Source organism: Lissotriton vulgaris, chromosome 3_1 (genome assembly GCF_964263255.1).
Source record: "Lissotriton vulgaris chromosome 3_1, aLisVul1.2, whole genome shotgun sequence".
Taxonomy (NCBI): domain Eukaryota; kingdom Metazoa; phylum Chordata; class Amphibia; order Caudata; family Salamandridae; genus Lissotriton; species Lissotriton vulgaris.
The window spans coordinates 1,068,589,382-1,068,614,297 of NC_141689.1; the positions used below are offsets into that span (position 1 = coordinate 1,068,589,382).

The following is a 24,916-nucleotide window of genomic DNA, read 5'->3' on the forward strand; positions in this document are numbered from 1 at the left end:
TAAGCACTTATAGGCAGACCTTCTTATTGCAGATTAGGTACTTATTTAGCATATGTATCTCTCTAGGTGGGCTTCATTGCTTCATTTTACTTACGATAAAACAAAATGTCACACTTTGGCATAGTAATGTCACTCCCGCGCGCACTGAACCCATGGAAGAAATGGCCACACATAAGCATTCTGAAAACTTGGCAGCTATGCAAGGATTCGCAATGTCCAAAGAGCGCCGGCCGGGAACTGGGTGGACCTTGGCACAGAGTTAAGAGGTGTGGCGTCCAGAGAGAGGGTTGGAACCACAGAGCCTAGAAAGCTACATTATGATTTTATGAGTGGCAGGCAGAGAGGACGTAAGAAGACACGCTCTGCTCACTTATTAGTGCACAGCGGATCTGCGCTTTGGCAGGAAAGACAAGGAGGAGTTTTTGTGGTAAGTTTCATCGAGAGGGGAATTAGACGGCGTCCTCCGGAGCTGCAGCTTTTCTTTCTCCCTGCGCTTCGGGGACTTTCGTAACTGAAACTGTCCACCGGTTTTAGACACGACCGGCTGCAATTGCTCACAGGAGGGTGGACAGGGGCGAAAGAAGAGGCAAACGTTTTTTTTGTTGCAGACTTATATAGCGCTAACTCGACCCAACGTTATTGGAGCGCTTTACATAAGCACCAGTTACAGTACACAAGGTCACATTCATTTTTTCGGTACGGCGAGATTGAGTGTTTTTCCCAGAATCTTAGGATGTGGAGTCGACACACACCGAGGCTCGAACTTGGTCTCCCAGCTCCAAGGTCGGCAGTCTAGATCACAACCGTTCACTTGCATCTCGGGTAGATGCCACCTTCGCTTCCGAAATCGACATGAGCCCGCCTTAAAGGCGAAGCGCGAATAGCACGTAGAGAGCTAGTTATAACAATGAAGAGAGAAGTGTTATCTTCCGGGGAAAAGACCTGTATCAATGGGAACATTTATACATTTTCTAAAACGCCGCAGTTTTTTTTAAATCAACGCTTGAAACAGTCCACTGAGCTCGTTTTCCAACTTCCACTTTGGCATATAGTAATGTCACTCGCAACAAACACTGAAACCATGGAACAAATGGTCTCCATGCTTTCTCACTGAAAATGTACTTGGGCGGGGCAGCAGGTAAAAATGAAAGTTTACACAGAACTCAGAGTTTCACGCTGTAAACTGGAAATCGGATCCCGAGTCATAGAGCACAGCTCTGCTACAAATTTTACAGGTTCAGGTCGTAGCCCAAAAAAAGAAGCGATGTCATAAAAAACTTGATCAGTATACATAAGCGTTTTTTTTAACCTGTTTCCTGGGGACGCATGGGGATCCACTAAGCGTCTACCCGAGGGTCCGCGGCTCCATAGAAAATTAAATACTATTAACTGATTAATAAAGTGTATATAAATAAAAAAAACAAAATGTAAATTGAAAAATGTAAAACAACCTGAATGTGAAGGAATGTTAAATTGGAGGCTAAAAATTAAGAGTTTCATTGCGAGGTCGGTGAGACCCCCATCGTCAGTTCGTCGGTGGCGGTCTCACCGACAGACAGCCCTTCATTCCGACCGTCACATAATGATGAAGGCGGTCAGACCCAGGTGCGCAACGCCCATTGGGCTCAAAGGGCTTTAGCCCCCCCCATTGTGTGTGGCTGCCTAGGCTGAGAAAGCTCCTCGGGCACACACACACAGCCGCACCTGAGTACTTCTCAGGTCTTTAAAAGACCATCATTTCGTTAGAGGCTTTGTTGCTCTTTCACCACTTCTTAGAGCCCCTGCATCTTTACTCTGCCAATTGCTTGAAGAATTAGCCCCCCCCCAAAATGTGTATTAGGCCCCCCCGAAATTTCATTCTATTTGCGCTTTTGGTCATACCCTTGTGGACGGGGACAGACCTCCACCTCCCATAGGATATACTGATCCGAACGGGGTGGCGGTCGGAATTTCAACCCCAATGAGAGCGGTGTAGAGGCAGGCACCACAGCCAGGATTACAATGTCTCTTTAGACAGCCTTTTCATGGCGGTCCTGCTGCCATGAAAAGACTGTCAGAAACTAACTTTGGGGGCCCAAATCAGGGCCCTTGACCCTCTTAGGCCACCGTAAAGTGACCCTGGGGCACATGAAAAACCCCCACACACAACCATGCACCATGTGCCAGGCACCATATGGAGCCGGGCACATGGAGCATGGATTTTCAGGAAGTGCTCTTTAACACTGCAGCTTGTACTGCGGCTCTTTTCCTGGCCCACAGCAAAAGCCACAGTGTTAAAGGGCACTTTCTGATTGCCACCACGATGGTCGCATCATGATTCGGCAGTGGGACCCCCGACTGCTTGTGGGCGGTCTCCTGATTGATTTCCACGATAGCGGTCGGAGGTCCGACTGCAGATATCATAATAAGGCACTAAATTGGTATCTTTAGAATGATTTGTGAAAGCAATGCAAGTGCATCAAACAGAATATAGTACAGATGTTAAATGGCCACAATTGAATTTAGAGAAGCTCCAACCTTCACATTTAACCCCTTCGCAGCGGGGCAAATTCCGCTGCGGTGCGAGGGGGGCGGGGTTGGGCGGGGCGCTCCCGTACACAGGATGGCTCCCCGCCATCATAAATCACAGTGGGCGTGTGCTCATGACGGCCAGGAGCCATCCGAACTCTACCCACTGATTAATTTTCTTGCACAGGTGGGGAATTATTACCACATGGGCGGAGCGGCAACGTTCGGACGGCTCCCAGCCGTCATGAGCACATGCTTACTGTGACTCATGATGGCGGGGAGCCGTCATGAGCACTCAAGGAGTTAAATTAAAAATGTTGATTTTTTTAAATAATTGTATGTGAAATAAAGAAAATATTTCAGCATATTTGTTTTTTGATGAATGCACATTTCTGAATTTTTTAGTATTGTTTAGTGCTTCAAATGATTTAAATTGCTTAGGCTGGGGTTCCTGGCTTCCAGTAATGACTCCGTGGGGGTCCCCAGATTTCAATGATAATTCAGTGCTGATCCCTGGGCTTCAGTAATGATTAAGTGGGGGCCCACAGAAGCCACCAGGTTAAGAAACTCTGGTAGAGATGATGAACTGCCTTCACCAGTCATGAAATAATGGGGCATTATGCAGGAAAAACAACCACAATACTTTTCCTGAGCAGCATGAACAGAAGTCATTTTGTAGTCAAATATCAGATTGGCAGTTTCTGTAAATATATACAATTAGCTATCAATTACACGTTATATTTGTGATATGGGAAACATCCATTACAATAGTCATTACAACGCACTAACTTTACAACACGGGTGTTACAATGTGACTGCATGCACATCACATGCCATTACAACGCAGGCATTACAACGTATGTCACTACAACGCCTGCCATTACAATTCATACCATTACAACAGATGCCATTACAATGCACACCATTACAAAGCATGCAATTACAATGCATTATAAGGTAAGTAATGAAGTTTCTTTTAGTTTGAGGGGGTATCGGTTAGGGGTTACTTGGGAATAGTAATTTTTACCCCTACACTATCCAACACTTACCCTATTGTTGCACCCACTGGAGTAGGACTAGTAATTTTTACCCCTACACTATCCAACACTTACCCTACTGTTGCACTCACTGGAGTGGGAATAGTAATTTTATCCTTATACTTTCCAACACTTTCCCCACTGTTACCCTAAAAGTTTTATGCGTTGTAATGGTATGCGTTCTAATGGTATGCGTTGTAATGTAATGCGTTGTAAAGGTAGTTTCTAAAATGCGTTTAGATGGCATGCTTTGTAAAATCATGCATTGTAATGGATGTTGTGATGTAAAAACCGCGTTGCAAAAGCATGCGTTGTAAATGTTTGCGTTGTAACATGTCCTATGCTTGTGATACATAAACTCAAGTGTTAAAAAAAAAGAATGGCATTTTGATGTAAGAACAATATTTTGTCCTAAAACACAGATTTGATTTATTTTTTTAGCAAATATATGTCAGTGTGCGGATAGGGCACTCCTACTTCCATTTTTCAGGAGGGTCTTCTTTTTCTTTCAGGCCCTCGCATTGCACAGTTCTGTGCTACATTACAACTGCAATATTATCAATGACTATCAAAATTAAGGTACCTGGGTTGTGAGCTTTTAAGTTGCTAAAGGACAAAGGATGGAATGTGTGTGGGATTTTGGTTGGGGTAATGGGATTTTTAGTGAAATATCTGGAGATTTTAGGCCAGCCTAGTTATTGATGTTTAAGAACTGCATTCAGACTGCAGACTAATATGACGTTTGTTTTTGGATATACCCCACTTATTAGCTGCCCATCCACTAGTGCCCTTGCCTGCCTTTGAGACGTGGCAGGGCTGGCCAGTTTATCGCAGTCGCTCCACCAAACCCTCATTAATGCCCTATGTCATAAATATGTGACACTTGTTACACAGCATCAAACTATTTATTCTAAGGGACATTCTTACCTGCAATCATTGCGTAGGAAGGAAGTAAGGCATATTTTAATGTAAATTATCCCTTTCAAGTTTATCTGTAAGTTTATTATAGATCCTAGAGGGTGGCTATACAAGTACTTAAAAAAAATATTCATGCAGTAACAGGGTCAATCAGTATTTTTTTTAATGTATTTATTTTTAGAGTTTTGTATAGTACGAACTTGACCCAAAGGTATCAGAATGCTTTAAAGAGTTTGCCCGGCAGCATTTACAAGAGTTAAATACGCAGTAAGAAATAAACAAAGAACAATATACAATACAAATATACGATGGACAGTGGGATAGGTGGACACTATAGTTTGGAGGTAGTTATGGTAGGGTGCTTCGTAAGTAGGAGGAACAGAGGTACAGTTATTTTCAGAGGTAGTGATATTCAGGCTCTTTTTTTGATGTGAGGAAGGTGCATCAAGGCAAGTCAAATTGATTTGGAGGGGGTTAGGTATTTGTTAAGAAGAAGTAATGTACATTTTTTACTGAAGTGAAGGACTGATTGATTGTCACGTAACTCCTGTGGCAGAGCATTACAGATTCTATGAACATTCCCAGAATAAGAATGAGTAAATGATTTTTCTTTCTCAAATTTGGGCGGAATCAAGAATAGTGTTAGAGCTCTGTAGAGGCATCCTTTGGCTGACTTTTGATAGTTTGTTAACATGGTAGATTCGTTTTTCAGTGTAGAGAGCTTTGTGGGTAATGCAGGCAGTTTTGAATGTACATCTTGCTTTGGTTGGTAGCCAGTTGAGTTACTTGAGTGATGCAGTCAAAGCGACTCTCCCCAGAGAGTAGTCTGGCTGCTGCGTTGAGTGTTTCTTTCAAAGGGATATGGTGTGTTTTTGGAGAGCCAGTAATCGTTGCATTACCGTAGTCTAGTTTAGAGAGGACTAAGAATTGCACCACGGTCTTTAGGTGTACAAGGGGGATGAACGTTTTGAGTTTTCTTTTGGTGTTTCAGCGTGTAAAAGGCAGTTTTTGCCGAGGGAGTAATATGCTCTTCCATGTTCAAGTTTCTGTCAAGTGTATTCCCTAGTGGTTTAACAGAGTTGGAGATGGATAGTTTGTAGTTTAAGGCAGTGAGGTTATCAAGCCAGATATGGACTTGATAGGACTTTCCTCTTGGTTAGATGAAGAGGAGTTCGATTTTGTTGGGGTTGAGCTTCAGGTGGTTGTTGGTCAGCCAGGATTGTACCATGAAGTGAGTGCTGTATAGGTGCTGTATGTCTTTAGATGACGAGATTTTAATGTAGAGTGGGTGTAATCTGCATAGAGATGGTAGGCAATTCTGTCTTGTTTCAGGTTCATTGCAAGGGGTTCCATATAGAGGTTGAAAAGGGCAGGACATAGGATAGATCCTTGTGGAACTCCTTAAAGGAATGGAACTGGTGTTTAGGTGGAATTTCTTTAGTTTGATTAGCTGAGAGCACTGGTTTAGGTAAGAAGCAAACCACTGAAGGGCAGTACCTGTGATGCATGTACTATGAGTGAGGGTGTTATGGTTGATGGTATCAAAGGCCGCTGAGAGGTTTAGAAGTATTAGGAGGCTGGCCTAGCCATCGTTAAGAAATCTGTGTAAGTCATCATTGATATTCAGAATCGAAGTCTGTGTACTTCTGCCATTCTTGAAGCCAGATTGGAAGGTGCCATGCAGGTTGTATTGTGCACTGTGGTTGTTGAGTAGTGAGAACACACATTTTTCATTAGTTTTAGCAAAGAGAGAGAGGTTAGTTATAGGCCTGTAATTGTTAAGGTCATTCTGGTCGGCGTCTGGATTTTGATGATGGGGGTTACTTTGCCAAGTTTGAGGGAGGCCGGCATGGAGCAGCTTGATAAGAAGGAGTTAATGATTTTAGTTCATGTAGGGGAGATGATGTGTCTGAGAATTTTGACAAACAAGTAGGGAAGGGGGTCGTAGAGGTGCAATGTTGGCTTCATGCAAACAAGTATTTTAAAGATCTTTTCTGCAGAGATATTTTCAAAATCAGTCCAGGTTGCATAGTTTTTCAGTTACATGAGGTTGTGGTTGATGTTCTGGCTCAATGAGGAGGTTAGTTTGGGGGACCGCCATTTGTTATAGGTAACCACTGGCTGCACCCTCTTTGTTAGAGGGCACATATTTGGTATGGAGTGAGGAGATGGATGAGTCCAGTGAGAGTTCAATGTTTGCTATTTTTTTAGACAAGAATTTAGAGAACTCTTCTCACTGCTTGGTAGAGTCAGTAATTGAATGTTGTGTGAAAAATGAGGTTTGCTGTTTGATGATGTTGAAAATGTCTTTAGGTCTGTTTCTGGAGAGGTGAAGTTGGGTTTGAAAGAAGGAGGATTTTTCTCTGAAGATGTGTGTTTTGTATTTTAGATGTTCAGCTAGGAGGAGAGAGAAATGGGTCAGCGAGGGTTGTTGTCTCCATGTTCTTTCAGCAAGTGTAAGTTGTCATCTCTCTTTGATAAGGTATTTGTTAAACCAGGATCTGGAAGAGATACTTCTTGATTTCTGGAGTTGTAGGGGGCAAAAGCGTCAAGAAGTTCTGGCATTTTTATGTTGTAGTTGGAGGTGAGGTTATCAGCGGAAGTGAGGTCGGGTGGTGGTAGAATTTGGAAACAGACTAGTGCTTCTAATACAGAAATCTTTTTTTTATAGCATTCCAAGATGAATGAATGAAAATCTTTATAAATCACAACAGCTGCTCCAAATATGCCTCCTGGCACACACGAGACATGTGTTACATGTTTAAGGGGGGATCTTAAACTGAAGTTGTTGATGCAACAAACGTGTATGTCTGTTTATATTTGCCGATATGTGCAAGAATTCTGTGTTTTTAGAATGCTTCTCCAACAATACAAAGGAAACAACCCCGATCTCCTGCCCCACTTCCACTGAGCAGACTCAGCTGTCATTAACCCTACCTATTACTTAAATTATGTCTGCATAAGAGGCTTCCATGCCTTTAAACTTGTAGTTGATGCCCTAATGACAGAGTTTTCTATTGATTTGTCACAGGCACTTCAAGATGGTGTTATCCAAGTCATGGCTGCTGGTCAAACACTTTGAGGGATTCCCAAAACATTCTGATTTTAAGTTGAAGGAGGAAACGCTACCACCAATAAAAGATGGAGGTAAGAAAAATCTATAAATATTGAATATTTTGAAGATTTACTGTGGCAGGTTTTCTTGGGATCATATAAATCAGAATGTCTATGAGAATAAGAGGGGTGGTGGATCTTGAAAACCATGACAATCTCTAGAGGGCTTCCTTAATATGCTTATGATTTATTTGTTGAGTGTTTTTATAACCCTTATATCTCTCTGCCAGGAGGTTATATAGAGCTGCTATTAGGAAAGACTACTCAATTTATTATTTTGTCTGTCTGCTCCTAGCACCTAATCTAATTAATGAAAACTTCAGAACTGTCAGCACACTTTTCAGAGGGACAGAAGACAAGCAGCAGTTACTAGGTTCAAGCGTGGGGGCTAAAGCGGTTTACTCCTTATGACCCGGGCCTGACCTACTGTGGGTCATGTGTAGCTGGGGCAACTGCTACCCCTTTCAGCACTTGACTCTCAGTTGTAGCGAGAGTCAAGCAGTCCAAGACTCATCGAGGTGTTAGGCATATACAGGCGTATAAACAGTACAAACAGTAGCTGCAAAAAGGTACAAACAGTAACCGCAGTAAGGTGATTGTCCAAGTCAAATACTTTCTTCTTTGAAAAAAGTAACATTTTAAAATAAGCACACAAAGGCAACATGCAAAATATTAGCCACACTCTCCTAAGGTTGTCATGCTTGCAGCATCCTGGGTGGTATTCCTGAGCCCCTCCATCTGTTTCTAGTGAAACTGGACATTCCCCATTCGATACTGGAGGAAAATCACAGCTGAGGCCCTTGTTAGTCCTCATGCAATAAAGTGTACATTTGGCTTTAAGAGTCAACTTCAATACTGCTATGTGCTCAGGGCTTATTTACAAGCCCATTGCGCCGAGAGTGCATCACTTTTATTGAAGCAGTGCAATGGGCTTACCCATAATTGCAAGGCCATGTAAAATCACCCTATGTGACTTTTCATTGCCTTGTAAATGTGTTTCCTTTTCACGCATAACTCTGCATGAAAGGGGCATTCCATGGGTGTTGCTGTGGCTGTTGCTGGAACCAGACGCACGCCCAGATTTACAACATTTTGTGAATCTGGGAATGCGTCAGAATCCTACCCCTCCCCAGGGGAGGCATAAGGATGAGCAAAGAGGAGAAAAACATTTGTTTCTCCTAATTCTTTTCTCTTTCATTGTGCAGCATGCATAGAAAAAGCTAAATACCTTTAATTAATATTTTTGTGCTGAAAGGTTTCCCTTCCTGCACAAAACAATCATTCCCTCAGCAGAGGCACCCTTGCAAAATGACGCAAGGTTGTTTGTGCAGGCGCACGGCTGCTGTTTGTGTGCCGGCGCATGGGAAAAGGACACAAATGCTTGCTGCGCTGCCATGCATCAAAATATTGTAAATGAGGCTCTCACTTCGTAGAAGTCCCATCAGGCCAGCTGCTCTTGAACAGTTTTACCAGACCCAATGGAAGCTGGCAAATGCGGCAGGACAAGGGCGTGTCTTTGTCGACTTTAGTCTTCCCATGCTGAGGTTCTGCTACCTCTTTTCCCAATGGCGCATCAGTCCTCTTTCAGTCTCCAGGTGGACCTTGTTAATGTTGGACATCCTCCTCTGCAGCTTCTCGCAATTGTTAAGCGTTCCTCACAGCAGCCTGGACAAGACGATCCGGAGCAATGGCGCTACTTCCACTGTGACCCCCGGAAAACAGGGATCGCTGAATGGTTCTGCTGTGGCCCCCCCTGTCAAACAGTGAGTGAGCAACTAGCTAGCTATTTCTATAATACAATAGAAATGAATAATCAATTAGGTTGTCCATTGTCTATCTCTTTTTTCTCTCCTGGACATCTACCTCCTGATAGCAGTACAATTCTCACAGCCAACATCCCTCTTATGGTAGGGAAAATCCAAGCAAGGCTATGCGCTATCTGGTTACCTCTTATATACATGTCTACTTGGAATCCTCAAACCCACATTTCACATTCTTGGTCAAGCGATTACCGACACCTGTAACATCTTGTTAATGTCTGATCAAGTCCTTTCCCTTTGGGCAACAAGCTATTGTTACTTCCCTTTTTGGGGAAAGCTTTGGCTGACCTCATTACCTTACACAAAAGGAAGCTGCACAGGAATACAGATCAGGTCGCCCTCCCCTCATACTATTCAACCAAAGAAGAACCTGATCTAATATAGGACACTCCTTGTGACCATACCCCACGCCATATCTTGGCTTTTATGTTTAACAACAGCTTCCACAATGCTGTTCAATACTAGATGCTCCTGTCCATTTATTTGAAAGTTGTTTAGTGTCATTCCCCAGCATATAATCACTAATGTGCAACTCACGAAAGAAGAAAAAATGTGCAAAGGATTGGAAGGGCCTCATGGAAACATCACCATGGGAGCTGCTGTTAGGTTCTCACCAGTGTGCTCCGGTTCTCAACATTGCAAACTCCCAAAAGCACAAAAGAATAGTGTGAAAAAGTGGAAAAATTATTTAAATGTGTGAAAAAGGTAAACCAAGCACTTGGAACAAATTCCGTGTGCTGCCCTATTCTGACCCCCTTCGTAAGAAGCAAAATTACCACTGACTTTCGCTTCTCCAAGCTAAAAACGAGCTAAACGACCACTGGCAAAACATTCCATTTTAATATCTGCCATGAGTCTGCTCAATTTAAATACCAAGACATACTGTCGCAAACCATCAGTTTTTATGGAAGGCATTACCCCTCAACCTTCAATCTTCATTTCACCCTGATTCCCAAGGTGTGCCTCGGGCCTCGTGCTCTGGTCTGCATCTGTCACTTTTCTGTTCTCTACTTGGCCACTGTTGCTGGTCTGATCAGCAATCAAGGCATTCGTTTCTACTGGTACATTTACGACAGACAGCTGTCTTTCCCTCTTCACTTCTATTCCAAATCTTCACCATTACCTAGCGAAATAAATCTATGTTTGGCTGGTGTATGAACTTGGATGCATGACAAACCCTTAAACCTTAATTCAGATAAAACCTCAGTGTTTATCCTTGCTGTCAATTCTTATCCCTGGTGAGATGACTAGTGAGCGTTTTGTGTAAGCCCCACTCCTTCTACTGATGCTCAGGCCAGGAACTTAAACATTATATTTGACAGTCCCCTCACATTCCAGGTCCAAGTTGCAAAATTGAAATCTGCTTGTTACTTTAGATTGAAAGTTCTCAGGAAATTTCATATCTATTATCTTCCATTCCAAAAAAAATCTTTATTTCGATCACAGATCATAAAAGATACATAACATTATATTCAATTTAAAAAACGAATTAAACACAGTGTGATCCAATGATTAAAACATGTTAAAAAAGGGTGCTGAAAAACAGTCTATAACTTCCGAGGAGTCATTTATACAAGTCTTTTAACCCATCGGCTTCGAGTGTACCACATGGAAGTTAAAAATTTCGAGAGGGCAAAGACTACAGTGGGAGAGAGGTCTGTCTTTAAGACTCTGTAGGCAGGTTGAAAAGATCTAAAACCCAAGTTCCTGAGTAGAGGGACTAACCAGTATTTCCTGCTCCTCTCATAGCCCTTGCAAAAGAAGACGACGTGAACGTCATCCTCCTTCGGATAAGCACACACTGGGCAAGTTACTACGGAGGAGCGGCATGACCAGGACGCTGTAAATGATGCTAGGGGGAGGGTTCCGTATCTCCATTGTAAAAATATTTTCCTCGTTAATACGGGAGACATAGCGTCTAGAGTACTTTCGAGACAATAGGAGTCTTTTGCTTTTAGGAACAAATGTGTCAGAGATCCTTCTCGAGTGGCGTCAATAGCTTTAGTGAGCATGAGTTCTTGGTATGCTCTCACAAGTACCTTTTTTGGGGTCTTTGGACAGGTGTTTGAAGGATCTGTCCATAGTTCCGGGTAGCCCAACTCCTCTAGCATTCCCTTGACGTAAATCATCCACGGAATTCTCTTGGCATTCCGTAACTCCAGGAATGCCTGTAGCTCCTCTCTGTAGTTTATAAGGTCTGGGCTACACCACAGACGCCTCCAGAAAGTCAGGGGTTTAAGTCCTAGCTCCTCCCTTATTGGTCGAATTCCCAGGTCTAATCTAAGGGGAAGTAATGGAGTGCTCTGGGGGAGGGCAACGACCTGTCTCAGAAATTTATTTCCGGTTGACTGTAATTTAGACAGTTAAGAGTGTCCCGACAGCTCACCCCCATATGTGACACCCGCACGGGCTTGAGTTTTGGAAATGTGAATGATTGGGGTTAGTGGGCGATAGGAAGATTTATTCGCCAGGCGCATAGTGCCACCCGCCAACTGAGCCAGTTTGATGGTCACTTTAGTCTGGTGGGACGTCCACGTTAGATGTTCGTTAAGAGTAATCCCCAAGTATTCAATATTGTGCTCACGTTCTAGTTGGACTGTGCCTAGCCTAGGTGGGGCTCAGTTTTGGGGGTTGGGATTCAAAATCATGAATTTAGTTTTCTGTGGGTTGATTTCCAATCCTCGTTCAGAGCAGAACTCTAAGAAACCATCCAAGATGCGTTGAATCCCCATAGGGGATTTAGACAACAGCAGGGTGTCATCTGCAAACATAATTGCAGGCACCCTGCTGCCTGTCAACTTTGGGGCATCAGTGTTGGCAATCCTGTTCAGGTGGGCAACAACCCCGTTCACAAAGAGGCAAAACAGGGTCGGTGCAAGCACACAACCCTGTCTCACTCCTCTGCGAACGGGGAACCTTTCTGTTAACTTGCCACCTTTGCCACACCTTACGCGGGCGTAGTTGTTGTGGTCTAATCTCATCAGGATTGCCAAGATATCACCAGGGACGTTCAGCTCTTCCATAACTCTCCACAGCCTCGCTCTGGGTACCAAATCGAAGGCGGCATGTAAGTCTACAAAAATAGTATACAGAGTGCCGCCCTCGATTACAGCTGTTCTCCAATAGAGGAGATTCAGCCTGAAAAGTTGATCTATTGTCGATACACCCTGCCTGAATCCTGCCTGATAGGGGGACATGATGTCCATCTCTTCTATCCAGGCCTGTAGCCGGTTCAGAATCAGTCTTCCGAAGAGTTTTTGGGATATGTCGATAAGACTGATAGGACGATAGTTGGCAGGAAGCAGAGGGGATCCCTTTTTATAAATTGGGACCACCTCTGCTCCCAACCAAGTATCGGGTACCTCCATTCCCCCCAGAATGGCATTGAATATCAATGTAAGATAAGGTACCCATATCTCTGGTTCCTGCTTGAACAAGTCCCCGGGCACCCCATCAAGTCCCGGGGCTTTTCCCGCAGCTAGACCTTTAATGGCCTCCCTCGCCTCTTTTTCAGTAAAAGGAACCCCCGTGGGACTAGATGTCTTTGTGCTACCAGCTCTGTTTTGGTCCCCCCCTTCCTCCGCATACAACGCCTCATAGTGACTCTGCCATACCCTAGGGGCTATGTCGGGCTCTATTGCAGAGGATAAGTCCTCCATGCCATTAGGGACTACGCGCAAAAATTTGCGGGAATCTCTATTGGTTAGTGCTCTAACGAGGTTTTCCCAATAATCATGGTCCCATTCCGCCCGCGCATTCTCCAGGAGGTTTTTATAAGATCTTCTCCTGGCTCGAATTTCTTCCTTGCTAAGGCGTCCTTTTATGGCAAGAAGCAAATGGGCCTTGGCTTCCCTGCAAGCGGCGTTATACCAGGACGTCTTGGACAGAGGGCCTTTCCTTTTCCCTGAGGATGAGAACAGATCCTGCTCTAAGGTGTTAATGATGTCTGCCTGTATTTGTGCAAGCTTTCCTCTGTTAGCATCGTCTTGCACCTCATTTCCTATCTGGAAGGCGCTTTCCAGAAATGGAAAGATCCTTGCATATAACTGTGGTATTCTATCTAGACTATTGGCCAATTTCTTCCACTTGACTTTCCTCCGATTATTTTCGAGTAGGAGCCCCGCCTTATCTTTGTCCGATCCGTGAGATGTAACCTCACCCCCTGGCAGGGAGTAAATCAATTCCAAGGCATTATGGTCACTGTCCATTCTTTCAGTGACTTTAAAATCGACTATTGATGGCCACATGAACAGTTTAACCATAATATAGTCCAGTCTAGATTCGCTGCCTGTTTTGTTGTATGTATGGATGCTAGGGATGTCTGATTTGCAACGGCCATTGCACGCCCTTAGACCTTGATTAAGAGTAAGGGCAGTTATCTGCAAGGCCAAAGGAGTCCAAGCCCTTGGGGGTGGTGCCTCCGTCTCAGGGACAAACCAACATGAGGCTTCCTCATAAGAGGGGCCATCACGTAGTCCAGGCAGTGGTTCGTATTGTGAGTTGAGATCACCTCCCACCAGGCAGGCGAGTTCACATGGGATACCTTCTAGGAGCCCAGCTAATTCATCTATGGTGCCAGATTCTTTATGCATAGGTACCGGCCTTGAATAAATGTTAATAACTAACAACTTCGTAGAGTCTGGCCACTCAAGTAAAACAGCCAGTATGTCATCTGAGGTGGTCTCTAGGCAGGTAGCATGACAACCTAGGTCTGTTGCTACCCAGGTCGTGAGTCCTCCTGACGGCCTACCCCTTCCCCCCCACTTCGCGGGTTTGGAAAAAGAGGCAAAGCCCGGGAATAGTATTTCCTCGCGCTCCCAAGTTTCTTGAAAAAGGAGTATGTTTTTAGAGCTGACATAAGAACCCCACTCTATAGAGTCTATTTTATTAGCTAGGCCTGCCACGTTCCAAGAGATCACTGTTATATTTGACAGTTGGGTAGTGGCTGGGCCTATAGAAACAGGGTTATTGGGAATGAGCTCTATGGGCGCCAGTTGGCTTGTGGGAGAGTGATTCCTGTCAGATGTTATATTAATAGGAGTCAAATTAGGGTCCCTCGTACTTGGAGCCGGACTAGATTCAACTGTATTGGTTGCCATAGTATATGTATCTGGTCCTGGGAGGGTATTGCTCTCAATGGTGGGAGATACTTGTAGAACACTCCCCTCTTCAACCGCCTGTCAGTCTACCATTTCTAGACTACTATATCTATTGTGGGTGGATAGATAGGCTGGGTAGTGTGTTCTATGTGGGCCAGGAATTCCTCTCCTATAACCACCACCCCCCCCCTCCTCCTTGTGACAGTTTCCCAGCCAGCCTCATCCCCATACAAAGGGAACTGCTCTGTTGGTCTTCCCCTGTGTTGTGGGTAGACGTTGCTCTCCCTAGGGCAGTTTTCCCAGTCCTCCAGCAGCTCTTGGTGGTGCCCCCATCTGTGATCCTCTAAATTGTAAAGGCTTGAGGGGTAAAAGAATGAAAGAGGAAGTGGTTGGATGTTACTACTAAAATCCTCATCGGAAGCCCAGGTACAAATGTATGCGGCTGTATTCGGGTCTCTGAAAGTGACCAGTATACAGTCTCCCCTAATGGATTTCCTGGTGTAACCCACCCACGTTGCCCTCCTGGCCATGGAGATGTCACTGGTAGTTCCTCCCGGGAGTGGTCTATTTACTGAGAGCCAGTTAATGACTTTGTTCCTAAGTGAGGTAGTGGTTTCAAATGTGGAAGATTTTAATTCCGGGACCCCCGCCAGCACTAAGGTGTAAGGTGCTGCTTCAGGGGGAGGTTTCTAGGCTTTTGTCTGCGGTTGGGGTTTAATTTCTCTCCAATAAGTGGAGAGTCACCCTTTGCATTAGTCGAAGGCAGAGCATTGTCTTTCGGAGGGGGGATTATTTTAGGAGTGGCAGTTGCTGTTTGCTGGTTTGGGATTGGGGCCTTGTTGGTGTTTGGGGGCTGCGGAGGATTGTTTGGTATGGATTGTGAAGTTTTGGGGTTTGTGGGTGGAAGCTTGTTGTTTATGGCTGTAGGAGGTTCGTTGCCCTTAGTAGGCTTTGGTCCCAGTCCCTCCTTTACTGTTTTAGTTCCACTATTATCGAGTTTCCTCGAGTCAGCGAGTTGCACAGTAGCTTTTTCGATATTAACTAATCTGGCTTCGATCTTAATCAATCTAGCCTCGAGGCGACTCAATAGGGACCTAAAGAGTGTACCTATATCCTCCAGTGTGATGTCATCGGAGGTAATATCTACTGGCGCGGTGTTGATAGGCTGTGGTAGTGAGGTTATGTTGGTAGTTCTAGGGGGAGTTGTCATTCCCGACTTCTCTAGCATGGTAGAAGAGGTAGATCCTTTCCCCCCTTTACCTCTAGGTTGTTTGGCTTTGGGAGATTTAATCCTGTTATCCTCTTTGTTTTGGGGTCCCCGCTTCTTTTTTTGTATAGCCCCTTCTCTAGCCCCCCTATTACTATCTGTATTAGGTTCTATGACTTTAGCTGCCTCAGTATTCTCTGTTGATGTTGGTTGGGGAATTTGGGTATTGGGTAGAGCCATGAGGCTCATATCCTCAAAGTCACTCAGGACCTCAATGGTAAACTCTGGATTATTAGTTGAAGTGCTGGGGAGTAAACATATTGCTTGGTCAGTACTACCGCTAGTTGGCAAACCGGGTCTATGTTCTGGGGTTCTAGCTTGGGCCATTGGGCCCATTGAAGATCTCCTTACCCAGTCTATTTCTTGGGAGATTCTTCGCTCCAGGACCTCAATTTCCTCAATCAGGAGAGAACCAGCTTTAGCAAAGTAAGTGTCAATGGGACCTTTGACTGCTCCGGTCGCGGCTAGGGAGGATGTTTTACTTCTGGTTTCCCTAGTGCTCATTTCACAGGTGTTTGACGTCCTTGGTGTGGTGAAGAAAGAGACGGGGCCCGGACCGGACTCTGTCGTACTCGAACGGCCTCAAACGGCCCGCTCTTTGCCCGGTCTTCGCCCGCGCCTCCGTCCGCGCGCGTCCCATTTGCGCGGAATGATGTTGCCGCAAGCGCTCCTGGTCCTCGCAGTCCCGCTCCCGGTCTCTGGTCTTGATTCCCTTGGTCCGAGTGGTGACTGAGCACACGGGCTCCCAAGTCACGGGAAGGGCACAATTAGGCAAGCTTCAGGGCAACAGCAGTGTCCTCAAAGTCCGACTGCGAGCGGCTCCCGCGAAGCGGGGCCGCGAGTCGTTAAGAGCTCGCTGGGAGGAGGGGGCGGGAAGAGGCACCAGGTGCGCGGAATGATGTTGCCGCAAGCGCTCCTGGTCCTCGCAGTCCCGCTCCGGGTCTCTGGTCTTGATTCCCTTGGTCCGAGTGGTGACTGAGCACACGGGCTCCCAAGTCACGGGAAGGGCACAATTAGGCAAGCTTCAGGGCAACAGCAGTGTCCTCAAAGACCGACTGTGAGCGGCTCCCGCGAAGCGGGGGCCGCGAGTCGTTAAGAGCTCGCTGGGAGGAGGGGGCAGGAAGAGGCACCAGGTGGACGGAATGATGTTGCCGCAAGCGCTCCTGGTCCTCGCAGTCCCGCTCCGGGTCTCTGGTCTTGATTCCCTTGGTCCGAGTGGTGACTGAGCACACGGGCTCCCAAGTCACGGGAAGGGCACAATTAGGCAAGCTTCAGGGCAACAGCAGTGTCCTCAAAGTCCGACTGCGAGCGGCCCCTGCGAAGCGGGGGCCGCGAGTCGTTAAGAGCTCGCTGGGAGGAGGGGGCGGGAAGAGGCACCAGGTGCGCGGAATGATGTTGCCGCAAGCGCTCCTGGTCCTCGCAGTCCCGCTCCGGGTCTCTGGTCTTGATTCCCTTGGTCCAAGTGGTGACTGAGCACACGGGCTCCCAAGTCACGGGAAGGGCACAATTAGGCAAGCTTCAGGGCAACAGCAGTGTCCTCAAAGTCCGACTGCGAGCGGCATCTTCATTGCTCCCGGAAACCTGCTGTCTTGGCTGTAATATCCCCAAGACTGGATTATGGTAAAACGGTCTCTTTCAGCCTCCATAAACATGACATTTCACAGTTTAGGCTCATCCAAAAAGTGGCAGTTTGCGTTGGTCATGGTTCTTCCTCGTTTCAAAATTATTTCACATCATCTGATCTCTCTACTTTTGCTTCTAGTACTACAGCAAGTTTCCTACCAATCCCCTGCCAATGTCACTGCACCTGTTAGAGCAATGCTCCATCCTTTATTCAGGACTGACTACACCACTGCACCCCTCTCCCTTGCCGTAGCAGGTTCTGCAGGAGTTATGAATTGGCAGTCACTGTAGTAGTTAAATGTTGGTGTGAAGATATCATTTCACCGTTGTAAGGAGCCCAAACTTCAGAATTTTCACCTTTTCATGAGGAGGAAGTCACTCACACTAATGCTAGCCAGTAGTCCAGGACACAGGGGGCACTTCTTGTGGATCAGGTCTCACTCCAGCAGAGACCAGCTACAGGGCCGGTTCAGGCTGGACCAATTAGTGGTCAACTGGGCAGTTGCAAGGAAGCTTCTCAAAGCTTGTCATATCCCTATAGCTCACATAGGAGGTCAGTCAACTGCCCCTTGGATTCCCTTTATGGGATTAAGGCAAGCAAATACAATCTTCCTTTTTCAGACAACAAGGCAGTCCTTCCCACCACAAGACAGACCTTCTGTCAGCCGGGATGTCCTTCTTCTGAATCTTACACTGGTCCAGGAGTTTTCTGATGAGTGATTCTGAAGGTCCAATTTATTTAACCAGGTGTCAACGTATGTGTGGCAGAAATTCCCTGTCCTACCCCAAAAGTTGTCCCTGGGCAGTTCTTCCCATTCCTGTAGTCCTTACTTGAAACAGTCTAGAGTGACAAACGCAAGGACAGGCCTTGTGTGAGGTTCTTTCACATGTACTGCAGTCAGGGCCCTTTGAATTGTACTCAGTACAGTGTACAGCTCCTCCCCAGCCATCCTGTCAGGACGACCCCCTCCCCTTAGTCCTAGGCTTCCTTTGGCTAATTTTCTAGAAACAATACACATCTCACAACAACAAACCCATTCGCAGTAATGTGACCCAGGACATTGGCAGAAAGGCGCAGAGGGTTTAGGCTAGAAAATGGCAACTTTCTAAAAGTGTTTTTTCAGAAAAGTAATTTTAGATCCTACAAAACCATCAAAGAGAATTTCAAATTACAATTTATTTCAGTGTAAACAGCCTATCGCTAGCTACTCATAATTTGAACTTAGCACGTATTAAGTGTAATAGGGCAACCTAGTGTTAGTCAATGAGAGAGACAGACCTTACAACAGTGAAAAAACGTAAGTAGGAGTTTTTCACTGCTACGACATGTAAAATGTAAACACACATGAATACTCTGCACCCTACCCTGTGAGCCCTTAGGGCCTATCCCAGGGGTGACTTAGGGGTATTAAAAGGAAGATTTAGGCCTAGCAAAAGGTTATTTTGACAGGTCAAAATGTCAGATTAGAACTGCACTTCAGACTGCAGTGGCAGATCTGAGACATGCAAGCCACTAGTAGCATTTAATTTACAGGCCGTGGGCGCATGTAGTACCATTCACGAGGGGCGTACAAATAAAGTAAATGTTCCAATTAGGTGTATTCAATTTTACCATGTTTTAAGGAGATAATACAAGCACTTTTCCACCTAATGCCAACAAACACAAGTTCTGCAAAGTTAGGTAGTGAAAGTAAAAAGTTTGGGTGAATACCACACCAAAGATGTCATAATGCTGTGGGACTCTCTGGTCAATGATAAGTGCTCTCAGCTCATCTGTTTATTTCTTGGGATGGGAGTTGGTAAGAAGATGAAGGTTTTATTTCTTCTTTTTGAAATTAGGGAGATTCTCAACGTTATGTGGTGATGGCCCCTTGGCTCATATAGGAGACAATTTGAACCACTTGGTGGATCTCCTGACTCTATTGCAGTCCTTGTAGAGATATGTTGTTATCCTAGTAGGTCTTTAAAAAAGTTTTTTTTTCCATAAGGTGGTATTTATAGCGTTGCCTGACTTGTTGTTTATAGAAGGGTATTTTGGTTCTAGGTATAAGTGACATGGCCGGTCCAATTATAGTAGTTTTGATGAGGAATGTTAACATCATGCTGACCTGCTGAGCCACAGCCATAAGATACAACTCACCCACCCATCTGTGTTCTATTGGAGATAAGAAGGTCAAATGGACATTTGTTGAGGGGGGAGCTGAGGGAAGTATCTTATTTTACCTCTATTCCTCATTCCATGAATGAAAGTTAATCTGCTCCTCTGTGGCACACACTTGTGATCCCTATTTTACAGTTTTCAGCATTACCTTCTACCCATTTCCATTGCCTTTTTTCATTCTTACACCAGCTCTGTCTCCTTAACACTTCCTTAAAAATCCTCATTTCTTAGAGACCTTCCATTTGTGGCTTCTCACATTGATCAGCCAAGAACAAAAAGAGAGAAAGGGTATGGATGTTCACTATTGCACCCCTTTTCATAATATTTTTAAACAACAGAAGAGTGAAAAGTAAAGGACAACCCCGAGATAATACACGAAGTGTCTAGAAAAGAAAGAAATAAATAAAACTCAAGGGAAAGGGACAATACAAAGTGATTTTAAGAACCCTCACTCACCAACCTAGTGGTAACATGCTTCATCACTGGGTTCCCACTGGAAAGACCTAATGTCTTTCCAGTGTGCTTCAACGCCTGTTTACAGCGGAGCTGGTTTTTGTGTGTGTTGAGGGTGCTTTGTGAAGCCAAGTAAAGCTAAGTGAGTGCAAAGAAATAGAAAAAAGATTAAAAAGTGCAGATTCGTGACTTTCAACTATTTTATTAACAGTCCGATTTGCACTGATTAAAAACAAGTGTGAATGGACCCATAGGTATGGTCTCGGTTATGATAGACCCCTAGTCCATAAAAGTGAATTTGGTCGACATGTTTCTGCTTAAGGGGAGCCCGAGTCGCTCAGCTTTCTTCAGGACCTTTAAATGTGATCCTCCGGTGGTGTACACGCCCTAAGGTGCACCATGCCGTGAGGAGTTTGTGTGAAAAAAGAAAAAAGAAATATGTTTTCTTTTTGCAAATAAGTATATTATACTTACGGCTGTAAAGCCGTTTTAGACCCAGGCAGCAATTTTGCTGGAGTCGTGTACAGGAGGCGCATCAATATATGTCCTCATGGGCACAGAACGCGGTGTGGGGTAATCTTCACGCTGCAAAAATTCTGCAAGCGACTCCCCTCTCAGTACCTACTCGTGCACCACCGCGGCCCGGACTCAGTTCAGTCCGGGCCGCGGTGAAGATTACCCCACACCGCGTTCTGTGCCCATGAGGACATATATTGATGCGCCTCCTGTACACGACTCCAGCAAAATTGCTGCCTGGGTCTAAAACGGCTTTACAGCCGTAAGTATAATATACTTTTTTGCAAAAAGAAAACATATTTCTTTTTTCTTTTTTCACACAAACTCCTCACGGCAGGGTGCACCTTAGGGCGTGTACACCACCGGAGGATCACATTTAAAGGTCCTGAAGAAAGCTGAGCGACTCGGGCTCCCCATAAGCAGAAACATGTCAACCAAATTCACTTTTATGGACTAGGGGTCTATCATAACCGAGACCATACCTATGGGTCCTTTCACACTTGTTTTTAATCAGTGCAAATCGGACTGTTAATAAAATAGTTGAAAGTCACAAATCTGCACTTTTTAATATTTTTTCTATTTCTTTGCACTCACTTAGCTTTATTTGGCTTCACAAAGCACCCTCAACACACACAAAAACCAGCTCCGCTGTAAACAGGCGTTGAAGCACACTGGAAAGACATTAGGTCTTTCCAGTGGGAACCCAGTGATGAAGCATGTCACCACTAGGTTGGTGAGTGAGGGTTCTTAAAATCACTTTGTATTGTCCCTTTCCCTTGAGTTTTATTTATTTCTTTCTTTTCTAGACACTTCGTGTATTATCTCGGGGTTGTCCTTTACTTTTCACTCTTCTGTTGTTTAAAAAAAATTCTCACATTGATCTTCTGCCCCCAAATCCACAGCCTGTCTTTGTCTCTCTCCCCTCACATTACCCATACTTCTGCCTGTCTCATCTCATTGGGCCTTAGATTGTCATTATCTTCTCAGATCCTCTCTCTCCTCGTTCATTGTCTGTCTCTTTGCCTCTCTTTTGCTTGTCAAACATTCCCCCCATATCCTATTTTTTCCTCCTTGTCTTCCTCTGGGGTTACCTTCTCACAAAACATTACCAGGTCTCTCTCAGCCATGGCCATTGCTTAGCTCCCCCTCAACCCACTGTATCCCCAGATTCAAACCATCCCCCACTTGGCATGCTCTACAGCCAGCCTCTTCCTGTCAGCGCAGAAGGTTCCAGGCTGCAAACCTATCTCCTTCATGATTGTCTCATCGAAAAAGGCAGAAACATTTATTTTTTACCTTAATGAGTAACATCTTTGTATTTGTTCGTTCGCCACTATCAACTTTTTGACTGCCATATTTCTCTGTACTGTTTTTAAAAGCCTATATAATAAATACTGCAGAGGTTTAGTCTAGAGTTAACATTAGATGGGGCATGCAAAGGACCTACTTTCTTACTTCTGCGATTTGGAGCTCACTAGCAGTAGCAGTGTTTAAATATTTCATGCATAACCTGTTCTATATTGCCTGCTCATTCTTAAATACTTATTTGATGCTCTTCTTGTTGTATCACCATCTTGGGTTTTATTTTGTGCTAGAAGTGTATGCAATGCAGGACTTTTTGAAAATGATGTGGGTGAAGTGCAGACCCTGGTGGGACTCACTATATTACTGGAATGGTGGTTATGTTTTTATGTGTTCAGCACAATCTGCTATGAAGACCTAAAGCCATACTTTTGCCCTGTTTAACTTTAGGAACAATGGGAGTTATCTACAGTTTAACAGTTACAAGACATCTGAAAAATTTCAGACGCCCCACCTGCCCTATTTGGAGTGTACACAAGGGTATATCCATTAATAGGACAGACAGGATGCCAGCCAATTTTTTTATTGAATATCCTGCAGCTACCTAACTTAAAATACCTTTCCATATACATTTTCAACGAGCAGACATGAGTTGCGCCAATTTGTGGTGCTGTTTCGCAAACCTCATTCACTAAATAACCCCCAGTATCATCAGATAGGCTGTAGTCAACGGTGTCTTGTTTGTAAGAGAAATCGAGCAGTGTGCATGCTGCTTTTAACTACTACTAACTAAGCTTGGGCATAGTTCGCGTAGCCGCACTCCGCGGAGCTATGCGAAGATGCACTTGCACTCCGCGAACTCCGCATAGCTCCGCGAGCATGCATAGTAGCTTGCTTGACCCGTTCGCGAGCCATTTTTCGTCTTCGGGAGCGCTGTGGAACTCTGGAACCTGCTCGACACCACATCCCCAGACGTCGCCTTCCTCACGGAAACATGGATGAACGCCTCCTCAGCGCCCGACATCGCCGTCACCATCCCGGACGGATACAAGATCACCCGGAGAGACCGCGTCAACGAGACAGGAGGAGGCATCGCCATCGTCCACAAGAACACCATCCGCATCACGACCAACTCAGACGACACCCTCACAGCCGCTTAACGTCTTCACTTCCAGATACACACCGACCCCAAGACCACACTCAGAGGCACCCTCATCTACAGACCCCCAGGACCTCGCACACAATTCAGCGAAGACATCGCAGACTTCATCAGCCCACATGCCCTCGCCTCCGCTGAATACATCCTCCTAGGGGACCTCAACTTCCACCTGGAGAACAACAACGACAACACCACCACCACCCTGCTGGACAACCTCGCCAACCTCGGACTCATGCATCTGGTGAACACCCCCACCCACTACGCCGGACACACGCTTGATCCAGTCTTCTCCACCAGCAAGTACATCTCCTTCAGCCACTCCACCGGACTCCACTAGACAGACCACAGCTGCGTCCACTTCAGCTTCAGAAAGACCACGACTCACCACCACCCGCAACAGGTTCCCCGCAGGAACTGGAACAAGATCACCACCGACCAGCTCACCACTTCACTGAGCCAGAACCCTCCCGCCAGCTCAACGGACCCCAACCAAGCAGCCAACAACCTCACACAGTGGATCACCAATTGCGCTCGCCCAACCAGCCTCGACCACTCGCAGTCCGGCTTCCGCGCCAACCACTGCACCGAGACCGCCCTCATCATAGCCACTGACGACTTCCGAGCCCTGCTCGACAACAGGGAAACAGCGGCCCTCATCCTCCTGGACCTCTCCGCAGCATTCGATACGGTCTGCCACCGCACCCTAGTGCTGCGCCTCAGCAACATCGGAATCCAAGAGAAGGCACTGGAGTGGATCATCTCGTTCCTCACCGGAAGAACCCAGAGAGTCCACCTCCCCCCGTACAGATTCAAGGCCACCGAAGTCATATGCGGTGTACCACAAGGATCATCACTCAGCCCCACCCTCTTCAACGTCTACATGAGCCCCCTCGCAGCCATCGTACGCCAACACAACCTCAACATCATCTCCTACGCCGACGACACCCAGCTGATCCTCTCCCTCACCAACGACCCATGGACCGCCAGAACCAACCTACACGAAGGGATGAAAGACGTAGTCGAGTGGATAGGGAACAGCCGCCTGAAACTGAACTCAGACAAGACGGAAGTCCTCATCCTTGGATCATCACCCTCCGCCTGGGACGACTCCTGGTGGCCCCCTGCCCTGGGCAGCGCACCCAAACCAACGGACCACGCACGCAACCTGGGCTTCATCCTGGACTCCTCCCTCTCAATGACCAGACAAGTCAACGCCGTCTCATCGTCATGCTTCAACATCCTACGCATGCTCCGAAGGATCTTCCGATGGCTCGCCACCGAAACCAGGAAGACGGTCACACAGGCACTCGTCACCAGCCGACTGGACTACGGAAACACCCTCTATACCGGAACCACAGCCAAACTCCAGAAAAGACTCTAACACATCCAGAACGCCTCCGCACGACTCATCTTGGTCATCCCCCGACACAGCCACATCTCCGGACACCTGAGAGACCTTCACTGGCTCCCCGTCAGCAAGAGAATCACGTTCCAACTCCTCACCCACGCACACAAGGCCCTCCACGACCTGGGCCCCAGGTACCTCAACAACCGCCTGACCTTCTACACTCCCACCCGCCAGCTACGATTGACCAGCCACGCCCTCGCCGCCGTGCCACGCATCCGAAGATCCACCATGGGAGGAAGATCCTTCTCCAACCTGGCAGCCAAGACTTGGAACTCCCTCCCCATCCACCTCCGCCTGACCCAAGACCACCTCTGCTTCAGGAAGCAACTCAAGACATGGCTGTTCGAGCAGTAGCGGACCCCCCTCCCCCAAGCGCCTTGAGACCCTCTGGGTGAGTAGCGCGCTATACAAATATCCTGATTGATTGATTGATTGCCTGCATGCTCGGGATGTGTAGCGCGCGAAGTTACCCATTAGGTTTGTCCCGCCCGCTCGCGTCCCCTTATTTCCGGTCACTACTAAAGTGTTCGC

The 24,916-nt window shown here is 46.1% G+C and overlaps 1 protein-coding gene across 2 annotated transcripts in view; it reads left to right on the forward strand.

Moving 5' to 3' along the window:
- The first annotated feature begins 255 nt into the window (after nt 1-255).
- Nucleotides 256-24,916, forward strand: part of LOC147727410 (prostaglandin reductase 1-like) — a 437,573-nt gene continuing 412,912 nt past the window's right edge. Inside the window, exons 1-2 of one of the 2 annotated variants that reach the window (XM_086961489.1) lie at nt 256-427; nt 7,495-7,610. In XM_086961489.1, coding sequence (XP_086817615.1) covers nt 7,505-7,610 — 106 coding nt within the window. In that variant the 5' untranslated portion in view covers nt 256-427; nt 7,495-7,504. The remainder of the gene's footprint in view (nt 428-7,494; nt 7,611-24,916) is intronic. The other variant, XM_086961490.1, reaches the window with a different exon arrangement.